Source organism: Corella eumyota, chromosome 2 (genome assembly GCF_963082875.1).
Source record: "Corella eumyota chromosome 2, kaCorEumy4.1, whole genome shotgun sequence".
In the NCBI taxonomy this organism is placed as follows: domain Eukaryota; kingdom Metazoa; phylum Chordata; class Ascidiacea; order Phlebobranchia; family Corellidae; genus Corella; species Corella eumyota.
In genome coordinates, this window is record NC_137491.1 from 18,406,601 (window position 1) to 18,418,313 (window position 11,713).

General features: G+C 31.8%; 1 protein-coding gene across 1 annotated transcript; it reads right to left on the reverse strand.

Moving 5' to 3' along the window:
- Positions 1–136: 136 nt before the first annotated feature.
- On the reverse strand, positions 137–9,534 carry LOC145742822 (collagen alpha-1(XIV) chain-like). The gene is made up of 15 exons (XM_082560642.1): positions 9,406–9,534; positions 8,715–8,759; positions 7,587–7,716; positions 7,306–7,469; positions 6,757–6,936; positions 6,429–6,538; positions 6,005–6,235; positions 5,510–5,814; positions 4,820–5,049; positions 3,874–4,077; positions 3,132–3,243; positions 2,588–2,749; positions 1,759–2,028; positions 1,298–1,470; positions 137–637 (listed from the first exon to the last, which is right to left on the reverse strand). The coding sequence occupies exons 1-15, from the start codon at positions 9,449–9,451 to the stop codon at positions 411–413; spliced, it is 2,589 nt and encodes an 862-aa protein (XP_082416768.1). The 5' UTR covers positions 9,452–9,534; the 3' UTR covers positions 137–410.
- Between the last annotated feature and the right edge of the window lie 2,179 nt (positions 9,535–11,713).

Consider the following 11,713-nt stretch of genomic DNA (forward strand, 5'->3'; position numbering starts at 1 on the left):
ATCAAGAAGTGTTACTAGCTTACACTCCTGCTAAGCATTTTATACAGGGGAACTTGCCAAGTCAAATGTGTTAATTTTATTGTATTTAAAAATAACAAACCTCTTTTTAACTACACAAAATCCAGTATGGCTAAACAATTAGAGTCCCAGTTTCGTCTTATTATCTTTAATAAGCATACGACAATATACACAAACTTGGTTTACAGACGTTAACTAACACAAAGTTTTTTTGTATAGTACAATAAAGTAAAATGTATTCCATTATTAATTTTTAAAAATAATAAAGTCGCTTTACAACAGAAAGTATTCTTATTACCCGAAAAAATAAATTAAGTCTCGAAAAAGTTGTAAATTTGCAAGCGGTAAACACCGGTAGGAAATGTTTATGTAACTTTAATACATTTTACAATTTAATTTGCAAAATCACAAATTTGCTGCTGAACGTTAACGGAAAGAGAATTCAGGTTATCGTAGCTTGGCACAACTAGTCTTGTGTTGATGCTTGTTGCAAGTAGTTCAAGTTCGGTCAACGAAGATCCTATACCATTGTCGTTTACTCCGATTGAAAATACAATCACATTGGGTTGCGTCGCCAACCTTCGAGTAAGTGTATTAGAAAGGCCGTCGTCAGATTTACCTGTAGAAGTAAGTTTAGGTTTAAAAAAGTTTTAGTTTTATTGGGACGAGTCTTTAAAAACCGGCAGCGTGGTGAAGAACACTTGCTACACATGAGGTCGTGGGTTCAATCCACACTGATCTCATGCTGTAGCGCCCTTGAGTAAGGCACTATAAACGGTACGAATTCCTGCTGAGCCAGCACTTAATCAGTAGCATAATTACCGGGCAATTATAATCTATAATATCCCAAACTGCCACAGGCAACTCGAGACTGGGTCGGAGTAACTGATGTTACTCTATGTTTAAGTCGCGCATTCGACTTTCCCACATCGAGGATAAAGATATATACAAAAAAATATCTTGATTAAGGTTAAAAGGAAATTAAGCCTACTGTGCCCCTTGAAATAATTCCCTGTTTTATTAAAATGTGAACTTTAACTGTTAAATATTCTACTGAGTGTATTTTGGGGCACTTTAAAATAAAGTAACGCTTAGGCTAGGTGTGAAATGCAACATTATAACAGCAGTTGGTGTGTTATTAAAAAAAACAGTTAGTTTTTGGTGGAAGGGTTTAGCAAATTTATAATTTTTGCTCAAATATTGTACACAAAATTATATTCTAATATTTTACATAAGTTAACCTTTTGTAACAAAAAGAAGCACAAAAAAGTTATCTTACCTCCAGAAAATATGATTACCACTTGCAAGGCACCATCTCTTACAGGATTCCTATTTCGTGCTGGGTTGACGAAGTGATCATAGACATGTCTAACCATGGATCTCATATTTGAAGCACCAGCTCCGTATCTTAGAAACCTTAAAGCACCAACCGCATCCGGAGTTCTTGTAAACCTATACATAATGATTATATTACATATTATCATACATTAATGCTTTTGTAAGCCCTAATAACATCCTTATACTTAAGTGTCATTTATGGACAATTTAAAATGGAGTATAATTAACAACCAAGAATTCTATGGCCGAATTTCTATGACAAGTTAGTACATCAAATTTTACAGAATTTAAAGTTTGTAAGAATATTTATTTCCTAAAGGGAAGTCAAGAAAGTTGATTTTTAATTTTACATGAAGATAAAAACTATTTTACAAGATGATTTGTATCTTCATATTTACTAACCTGTCCCAGTTAAATACTGTAGATGGTGTGTTAAAATATTTAACCAAAGCAAGCCTTGAACCAGTTGCATCATCTTTGTCGATTGGCGGTAAAATTTGTGACAGGTTTGCCATGAAATATTTGACAAGGTTCAAATTTCTGAACCCAGTTTTCGACGAAATATCAGCAACGAAAAGTACGTCTAATGGAGGAAGTACGCATCTTGTAAACGTTGTAACTGAGACTACTGCGCTGGTAAAGTTGACGCCTGGACTGGTCATAACGCTTGCTCTGATAATACCAAAAATCAAGATTAGCTAATGTGTTTATATTTCCATTTTGTTGAAAAACAAATAAATACTGTTGTATTTGATTTTTAGGTAAAAAATTAGAAGTGTTTAAATTAAATAACAACGTTTAAATTAATCTTTTGGGTCCAAAAATTTAAACTTCGTTTTGTATAACACCTTAATATTTTACACTTTGCAATTTTCAAAGTTGAAAGGAAAATTACCAAAACTGCATTAGATGTTATATTATAATATTTAAATTGCTACACCACACATGAGTTTATGGGTTTAATTCCCACTGATCTCATGCTGTAGCGTCCTTGAGTAAGGCGCTATAAACGGTATGAACTCCTGCTGAGCCAACACTTAATCAGCAGCTTAATTAATAGGCAATATTAATCAATAATATCCCAAACTGTTAAGGGCAACTAGAGACTGGGTCGGAGAAACTGATGTTACTCTATGTTTAAGTCGCGCATTCGACTTTCCCACATCGAAAATAAAGATATATACAAAAAAAAAACAGTTTGAAGTAAAAACTAGATTTAAAGGTAACTTACGTTACTCTGACTTCATAAACAGTCGTTGGTGTCAGGCCTGTTACGACCCAAACAATATCTGCGAGTTGAGTAACTGATTGAACAACTTCATTCGTTTCTAAGTTAAATATATCGACATTGTAGTAGTCGGCTGCAGGATTATTCCTCCAGACAACTCGAACACTAGAAAAAAATGTTTTTTGTAAAGACAATGTTTATCAAAAAAAAGTGTCTCGGTGACATTTATCGATCACGACATTGTGTTATTACATACCAGAAAACTGTGTTTAAGGGCGTATTGCTATTTAGGTTGGCTTTATGATAGCGTTTATACATTTTATGTGAATTTTGGCAATGTATAATTAAAGGCTGGATACTTTTCGATTATTTTTAGACTATTAACGTATGTATCAGATATTTATAAACTTTCGCATCTCAGTTAATTTGAATATTGTGTACAAAACATACACTTAGTGCGTTTGGAAATTTCCCTACTTATAGTCCAAAATTAAAAATACTTTATTTCTACGTAGAATTAAAACTAATCACTCTTGAAGTGATTTACCTGGTAGGACTGCGTGTGAATGCTCGAAGTGATCTCGGTGGATCAATATACAATGTTTTGATAGGGAGGAAGCCCATTGGTGATGAAATTCCTCTTCCATTGACACCAGTAACTAAAAAACATTGAGTTAACTAAACTACTTCTAACTATCACTTAAGAAGCTTTCTACATAACTATTTTAAAAGTATAACTCTATAGTCACATTTTGTTTCAATTAGGGTGTTATTTGAACCGGCAGCGTGGTGTAGTGGTAACCGGCAGCGTGGTGTAGTGGTAAGAACTCTTGCTACACCATACATGAGGTCGTGGGTTCAATCCCCACTGATCTCATGCTGTAGCACCCTTGAGTAAGGCGCTATAAACGCTATAAACTCCTGCTGAGCCAGCACTTAATCAGCAGTATAATTACCGGGTAAATATGGTCTCTATAATATCCCAAACTGCCACAGGTAACTCGAGACTGGGTCGGAGTAACTTATGTTATTCTATGTTTAAGTCGCGCTTTCGACTTTCCCACATCGAGGATAAAGATATATACAAGAAAAAAAAATATTTAGTTTAAAATTGGATTTTCAAAGCAAGTACTAAAATTAAACTCCGATGTAATGCCAATCGTTAATTAAGCAACTTTTTAGGTTATTTACTATTTTAATAAAATCCTAATTTGCGCGTCTAATATTGTTGAAAATACAATCTTGCTTTAACGTAATTTCCATAGCCTAAAACTGAAATAAACACCAACCTCTAATAAGATAATCTTTTCCCGCTTCTAAATCTCGGAACTCGACGGATCGATCAGTTACTGTGGTACTTCTTGTTATTCCAACAGCACTTAATATCACAATATATGCAAATGCTTCTGGCGTTTCTGCCCATGTTATTGTAACCGATGAGCTTGTGACCCCAGTTGTTCTTATATCACTTGGAGGATCACCGAATGTTCCGACTATTTAAAAAATTTAAAAATAAATTAAAGTCCGGTAGTGTGGCGAACCGGTCATGGCGTCGGACTACGAGCCGAAAGGTTTCGGGTTCGAGCCGCACCAACGTCACACTATTCGCCCTTGAGCCCGTTACGGATAGCTCAAAACACGTCATAACAGCACACCCTTCCCAAATAAAAAATATAGAATCCTATCACCATAAGGCGATATTGAAAAAAAAAAAAAAAAAAAAAAATTAAGTCTGGCAGAGCTGTATGTTAGTAATGGAAGCGAAATACGAGCCGAAAGGTTTTGGGTTCGAGCCACACTATTTCTCTTGAGCCCGGCGTTTATAGATAGCTTAAACACAACTCAACAACACACACAACTCGATAAACATATAAAAACAATTTATCTTAAGCTATTTTAAAAAAAAATTAAAAAATTAATTTTTGGAATATTTTTTTTATTTCAAATATTTTTTTAGATAAAATAGTGTAATACCTTTGGTATAAGTAAACCTGTATGATGGTTGATTAACTGTTTTGGTATTAACATATATTAAAATGGTATTGAACCTTAGAATTAAGTATAATCTTTAAGCTTGATTATTAGCAAAACAAAATGGCCTAAAAAAAGTGCAAACACAAATTTATAAATTTTGCGTTTTGTATAACACTCTGTTATAGTATCATAATTTCTAATAATAAAAAAACTTTTTTATTTTTGAAGTTAATTTTTATATACAAGTAGACCTGGACTTACATCGGTTACAATCCAGGGGAATTCCCGAGTTACTACCCCCGTAGTCGCTTCCTTCAATCTTATCACCCGTATCAGCATCGATACAGTGACACTCGTTGGTTTTTATTTCGTCACAAACTGTTGTAACGAAGAAGCCAGCCGGGTCACAGATGGGGAGTCGTGGGTTAACAGATGACGTCGAATCGGCGGTGTTAAGGAACTGACTTATAACATTGTATCTCTGTTGGCATCTATAAGGAATAACAAAACGTTTAATTTTGGGTTTTCTTGCTTAAGATTTAAGATTCTATTGCAAACATCTGCTGGTTGTTGTTTACAAATCTCTTAAATCAGCAGCGTTTTAAACAAATAAGGAAAACAGGATAATTTGATGTTTTCTACTTAAAATAATGTTCAAGCTTGACATATGTTATCGACATACAATTACTGTGTTATGTTTTTTAAATATGATCTTTTGGTATAGGCAAATACACGAGAGAGAACAACATTTAAAAACAATATTTTGTTCTTGCTGCATAGATTAAAATGCATCCCCTTGAAGTGTTGACAACTTATTGTTAAAAATTTGTGTGAGAAGCTTTAAAATATTTGCAAACATGTTGAAATAAGTAAACTAGTACTAAAGTTCCATTTTTATTTAAAGCTTGTGAAAAATGTTAACACCATTTAAAATTTCAAGCTTAAACTTACAGTGTTAGTTTTATTGTCGTTGTAGTTGTTGTGGTGGTAGTTGGGCTAGTAGTTAACGGCATAACAGCCGAAACCAAACTCATTCCGCTTCCAGCACCAACTGGGTCATACACACCTAGGGTTTGAACACCGGTTAAAGGGCTTAGAATACCCGGGTCACCGAAAATGATAGCCGCTGATACAGCAACGTTGTAAACAGTACCAGGTGCTAGGTTGGTGAATTCGATCGTGGTGCGAGCGATCAAGTCGTTCGCATAAATTGCCGTATTGTTATCGTCGCCTTCGTAAAGTCTTATTCCGTACGACTAATAAAAGAAAAAATAATTTAGTAATGACTACATTGCTTCGTATTTTGTTATTATTTTAATATTTTGAGTATGTAAACTTCATTGATGGTTTTACAAAATTTATATATTTTATTAACAAGAACTTTTAACCGTAAGTTTTTCAAAGATGCGTAAAAATTTATTAAATAAACAAAAACTAAAACCTTACCTTTGCTCCTGGTGTATCTGACCACCTTACTACGAAGCTATTCTCTCCAATATTTGAGATTGAAACCGAACGTGGAGGTAAAGTAGAAGATCGACCTAAGTCTGCTTGATCAAAGTTAGCTGTTACTCTGAACACATATTCCTCGCCCGGAATCAAATCTCCGACTTGTGCGAATGGAATATCTGTATTTAATCTTTGAAGCACGTTGGTCGGATCGGAAGTTAGTGCTACCTGAACAATAAAGCGATGTTGATGTTAGAAATTTTTGTAGTAGTTTGTGTATAGCCAGTGAAGTTTTAAGACTGGGTTGTAAAATTAATTTACTTGATTGTGTGATTTTATTTGGTAGCCCCTTACTTAGAAAATAGTTAATTATACAAGAGATATAACTATATATTAAAGTTTATTAATGCAATTTTTATACCGTTACTGCATAAGTTTCGGCTTCATCCACTTCATTCCAGGCCAAAATAATTCGATCTGGAGTATTTCCTATAGGAAAAGATTGCAGATTCGTGGGTCTTCTAATTGGTCCTGACAAAAAAGGTTTTTAATAAAAAAAAGTTTAGTTTAAAAATTAAATTCATAAGAAGAAAAAACATGTCTTTCAGTTCTGCTTAACTTATACCCAACTATTGCAAATTTTAATATTTCCATTTTTTAATTTACATTCTTCAATAATGTAATAAAGTAATATATTAAAAAATGGTCGCCATAATTCTATATATCAAATGTATATACAAGTTACTTACTTAGTGGAGCTGGGCAAAGTTGTTGGGGAATGCAAATACCATCGTGTAGAACGTGTATCGAAAGATCGCAATTACAACCCGGAATACATACTTTACTGCAAACTCGGTTGGGATACTCGCAAGTAAATATGCACTCGGCTAAACACGCTGTAAAAATCTTGCCGTTTCTGCATATTTCGTCTGCAAAAAGTAATATTTCTTATATCTTTATATTTTTATAATTCATATGCAAGATTTGTAAACTTTATTAGTTTTTTTTATCAAGATGTCTTTGTCATATGTGTAGTCGGTCTGGTGCTAATTTTAACTCAATATTTATAATGAATGTTTGTAACACCAACTAAGGCATTAACATAACTTACCACAACTTATTTCATGTTAAAACCTTGTTAAATTTTAATAAGAAAATCGGTGTTATTTTTACTGTGAATGTATATTAAATTCTACTTGTTTATTTCGTTTTCTGGTTAGACAGTTGTTTTTGAAATTCCTACAATACAGAAATATCCCATTAAGGCCAAAGGTAATTATTTAGTTTTTATTACAAACCTGTTGTAAATGTCGTCGAGTTGCTTTCCACACTCTCAACTAACACGGCTCCTACTCTGAAAAGCGAAGAAACAGTCGCTCGGTAGGTCGTGTTATCTGTCAACCCAGTTACGTTAAAAATGGTTTCTTCCAAATTGCGAAACTCTCGTTGTAGAATTGAACCTCTAAAAGCATCAAAACATATACGTTAAATGCATGATGCAAACACATAAAAATAGCAACAAGCAGAACAATTTTAAATTAAGCAAAAATCTTATTTTACAAAGTAGTTGATTGCTTACTCGTATATTCTTAGAACATAGGTAGCCCTCGGTACGAAGTCCCACAGAAAAACGGCACTGGTTGGTCGCTGTTCGTTAAAATTAGGAAGCCATCTTATCAAGGCAGGTGGACTATGCCGAGGTGATGTTGCTACACATAGAACATTCATTAAGTCAAATATATACAATTTTTTTTACAAGACAAGGGATTTAATATGTACATATATTGGTTAAAGTGAACAGTTCAAAGACATGTTACTTTTAATGTGTTGATTAAACTCAAAACGTGTTAAAACTTTCTGCCATCACAATTTTAGTGTTGTAAGAAGCTTAGTATTGACATTATTATGTTATGTTATTATGCTGTTAGCATAGGTTTTTTGCTATTAAAATCAGGCCTAATATTATTATCCATATGTCTCTACTTAAATTTTTGAATAATTGGTCTTGAGTTTTATTTAATAAACAAAATACTTTAATTATTAAATGATGGTTACATCAATTTTAATACGGTTTTCAACAATTACTTTAAACAACTAAATTAAATGGGGAAAATTTAATTGGCTAAAAAATTAATTATATTAAGTATTTAACTAACCCACAAAAGTAATTTAAGGATTAATTTAATCAACCACTTCTGGAATAATAATTTATGTGAACGTTTTGTAAAAATAATTGCTATAATAATTTTGCAGTACGTTTATGTTTGTGGTTATTCCTGTTCAATGTTTATGGCTTTGTGGTAATAATCGTGATTACCTTAAAGTTAATCAGATTATTCTTAAGTTTAACTTGCGATAAAGTCTCGTAATTACGGTTTGTGTAAACTGCAAATAAATGAAGGTTGTAGTTTTAAATGGCGCTGACCTATTTTCGGTATAATTGCCATTTTTCGAAAATTAACTGCATAATTTTACAATTTTTCTCGTGTGTAATTTTTCCTGTGCTTTACAATCTAGCAATTAACGTTCAAACTATAATTTTCCCAAATTATAATTTGATTTTAAGTTGTATTTTGATTGGTTTACAAGGCCTGTCAAATTGCCAGTCTTATATCAAATAACATATGTTAACTAAAGGTGGTTACAAACTTTTAAAATTACTTAGTGAGGTATTTATAAAAATATAGAAAAATTAAATCATACTTACATATAACTGCCCTTTCATCAACAGGATCTTGTGTTTTTACAACTCCTATAACAAAAATGTAAATAGTGAAAACAAAATATCTTTATGTGCAGCGTAGTGTAGTGGTCAGAACACTTGGCTAAACTACACGAGGTCCAGAGTTTAATTTCCACTGCTTTTAAAAGCAACTTGAGACTAGATCGGGGTTACTTATGTTTGGGTTGTAAAATCGACTTTCTCACATTAAGGATAAATTTTTAAAACATGTGTTTTTTAAACCTATTTAATATAAAATAAGGGTGTGTTTTGGTTGTGTTGTTTTTCTATATATGGTTTGGAGAAAATTTGTTTAACAAACCACAAGACTTATAGATTAATTGAATTTCAGATATCCTTGTACAAATAACCCTGACTCATACCCAAAATGTCATGTTGAAAGTTGTGACGTAAATAAAAAATATAAATTAAGATTATGATGAAATAATCTCCCTGATTGTGCCGCCTTGCACCAAGTTGTTATGACGTCACTTGGGAAAATCCCACTTTGTATTTTAAATTAATTTTAGAGAGTTCTTGAAAATTAAAAGTAATAAAAAATATCGAAAACAAAAAATGTAAGCTGAACACAATATTTCTTTTTTTAAATTGTAAAACTATTCAATATAATTTTATTAAAACGCTGAAATACAATGGATAACATTAAATATTTTACCTGTTGTTAGAACCAATATAAAGCAAATACAAATGAGGAATTTCATCCTTCTTTTAAATCCAATAAACAGAACTTTTTCTTTGTATAGCCAAGTATTTTTTTTTAAAACGTTAAAACAAATTTATATCTAGAAAATTATTTTAAAAAATTATAAAACCATGAAGATACAGTGACCTAATTTTTTAACTAAACCAAAAATATTATCCCTAAAACACTAAAAAAAATTTATTAATTATGTTAAAACATTTTGTTAAATTATACTCAACCTTTCTTAACTTTGTGTGTTGATTCTTATGGTTTAGTTAGACTTAAATTTTATCTTGATAAGCGATCACTTGCATTATTGCGCTCATGCTTTTTAATGCATTGATAATTACTACAAATCCAATTAACTTGCAACAACCTACTGTCTTATATAGGTATCTAATTAACTTTAAAATACCTTAAGGTCCCTGCACATTTCAGATATAAATGTGAAAAATTTAAAGTCCTTAAGTCCTAGTAGCTGCTACTATTTGTTAATGGTTTTTCTTTAAATCTATTTGAAGATTCTGAAAACACCGAAATAGCTATATCACCCCCCTATGTCGACGTCAAAGACTATTATGACGAAAGCACTATCAAACAGCCGATGACGTCACATAGCGGACGGCGAAAAAGAACGTAGTAAAAGGTACCGCCTGATACTTGGTAAAAATAGTAATTCGAAGGGAAAAAATGAGCATATTTGCGATGAGTGTCTTAATATCGACAACTGGGCGATGCGCATTGCCAACGACGTGCCCAAAGGCAATTCAAGTTACGTGTCTTACAGGCACAATCACGCGCGATTCGAAAAATATCGATCGCATGTAGATATGCATTACGACCAGTCGAGAGGTACTTTAACTGCTGCGAGTAACGACGGGCTATTCATAAGCTCGGAATTCGCTGCTGCGGTCATCGGATGTAATTTTAGATCCGGACAGGCTTTTAATAACGCCCTCAAATTAAATTCAGTTTAAAATTATATTCAACGCGTCATAAGACGGTAAATAATTCGTGCTCCTAAAACCAGGAATTATTTTGTAATATGACAATTCTGTTTTTAAACTGAAATTGCGTCAGTTTGTGACAAAAATAAATTGTTTTTTGCGGACAAATCATAGTTTCTCAAACTTCAAAATTCTAAAAAAAAGGTTGAACAAAATATTTTTGATATAAGTTCTGAAATGCTATAATTTCTGACACAATTTTAAAGTGATAAAGGGTTAAATAATATTAATATTAACGTCTTACTATTAGTCATTTTTGATTGTCGATAGTCAAAAACTAAACTGTTTAAAAAGCGGTTTCCTGATAACTTAGGGGGGCCTAAATAACGCTAAACATTTTGGTGCTGGTAATATCTAAATCCCCAAACTTGCAAGATTTTACCAAACATTTTAATATAGCTTGTACTAAAATCACCTGAAGGGTATTACGTATATATCTATTATAAGCCAAATGTAAGTAATACATGTCTATTAATACTATTATATGCTTGTTTTTAACTATATATACCCTCAACATCACGAGTTCAATGAATTGTGGTTTAACAATTTTAAATATGTCGAAAGTAACTATATCATTTCGAAACTATTTTTGCGAAAAAGTTTATTGGATAATAAAATCGAATTTCGAAATTATGAAATGTGTAATAATCCGAATTCAAAGTAAAATTAAAATTTTTTTAAAGTATTTCATTTACCAATTTTCCTTTTTTGAAAATAGATATATACAATAAGAGTAAAAATAAATGATTTAAAACAAAGCTTTAATTAAGAACATTTTAGTTTTCTTTGGAAACCGGTTTAAATTTTAGTTGGTCATGTTACCACGAAAAAAATAATTAATTTTAAACTTAAACAATACAGGCATATATAAAATCATGCTAATCCAAATTTATACAACAAAAGAATCTAACCAAAAGTTATATTAAACAATACAATGTAACGATATAACCTTTACACTATTTATCATAATATCCTTTTTAAATTTCTGATTCATATTTGTACCGCCTACTCCTAAATTCTGGCTAACCTCTAAAATACCAGCGTTGTTTTGTATAATTTAGAGTAGAATTAAGGTTATGGGAAAATTGTTATGTTTTTTAATAATTTTGTTGCATGATGTAAAAGGTAGGTTAAGATTTAGAGATTACTTGGTAAAATTATGACGTTTTAAATACCAAAATATTTGATATACGTTGCTTAACCGGCGTATCCTCTTTGAAAACTGAAAAAGTCAAATAAAAAATAAATCAAATATAAATCATTTTGGTGTGTTA

Coding starts and splice junctions, on each gene's coding strand:
- LOC145742822 (XM_082560642.1), bottom strand. CDS start 9,451: ATGAAATTCCTCATTTGTATTTGCTTTATATTGGTTCTAACAACAG. Junction 8,760..9,405: donor TATATTGGTTCTAACAACAG/GTAAAATATTTA, acceptor TTTTTGTTATAG/GAGTTGTAAAAACACAAGAT. Junction 638..1,297: donor GGTAATCATATTTTCTGGAG/GTAAGATAACTT, acceptor TTACTTCTACAG/GTAAATCTGACGACGGCCTT.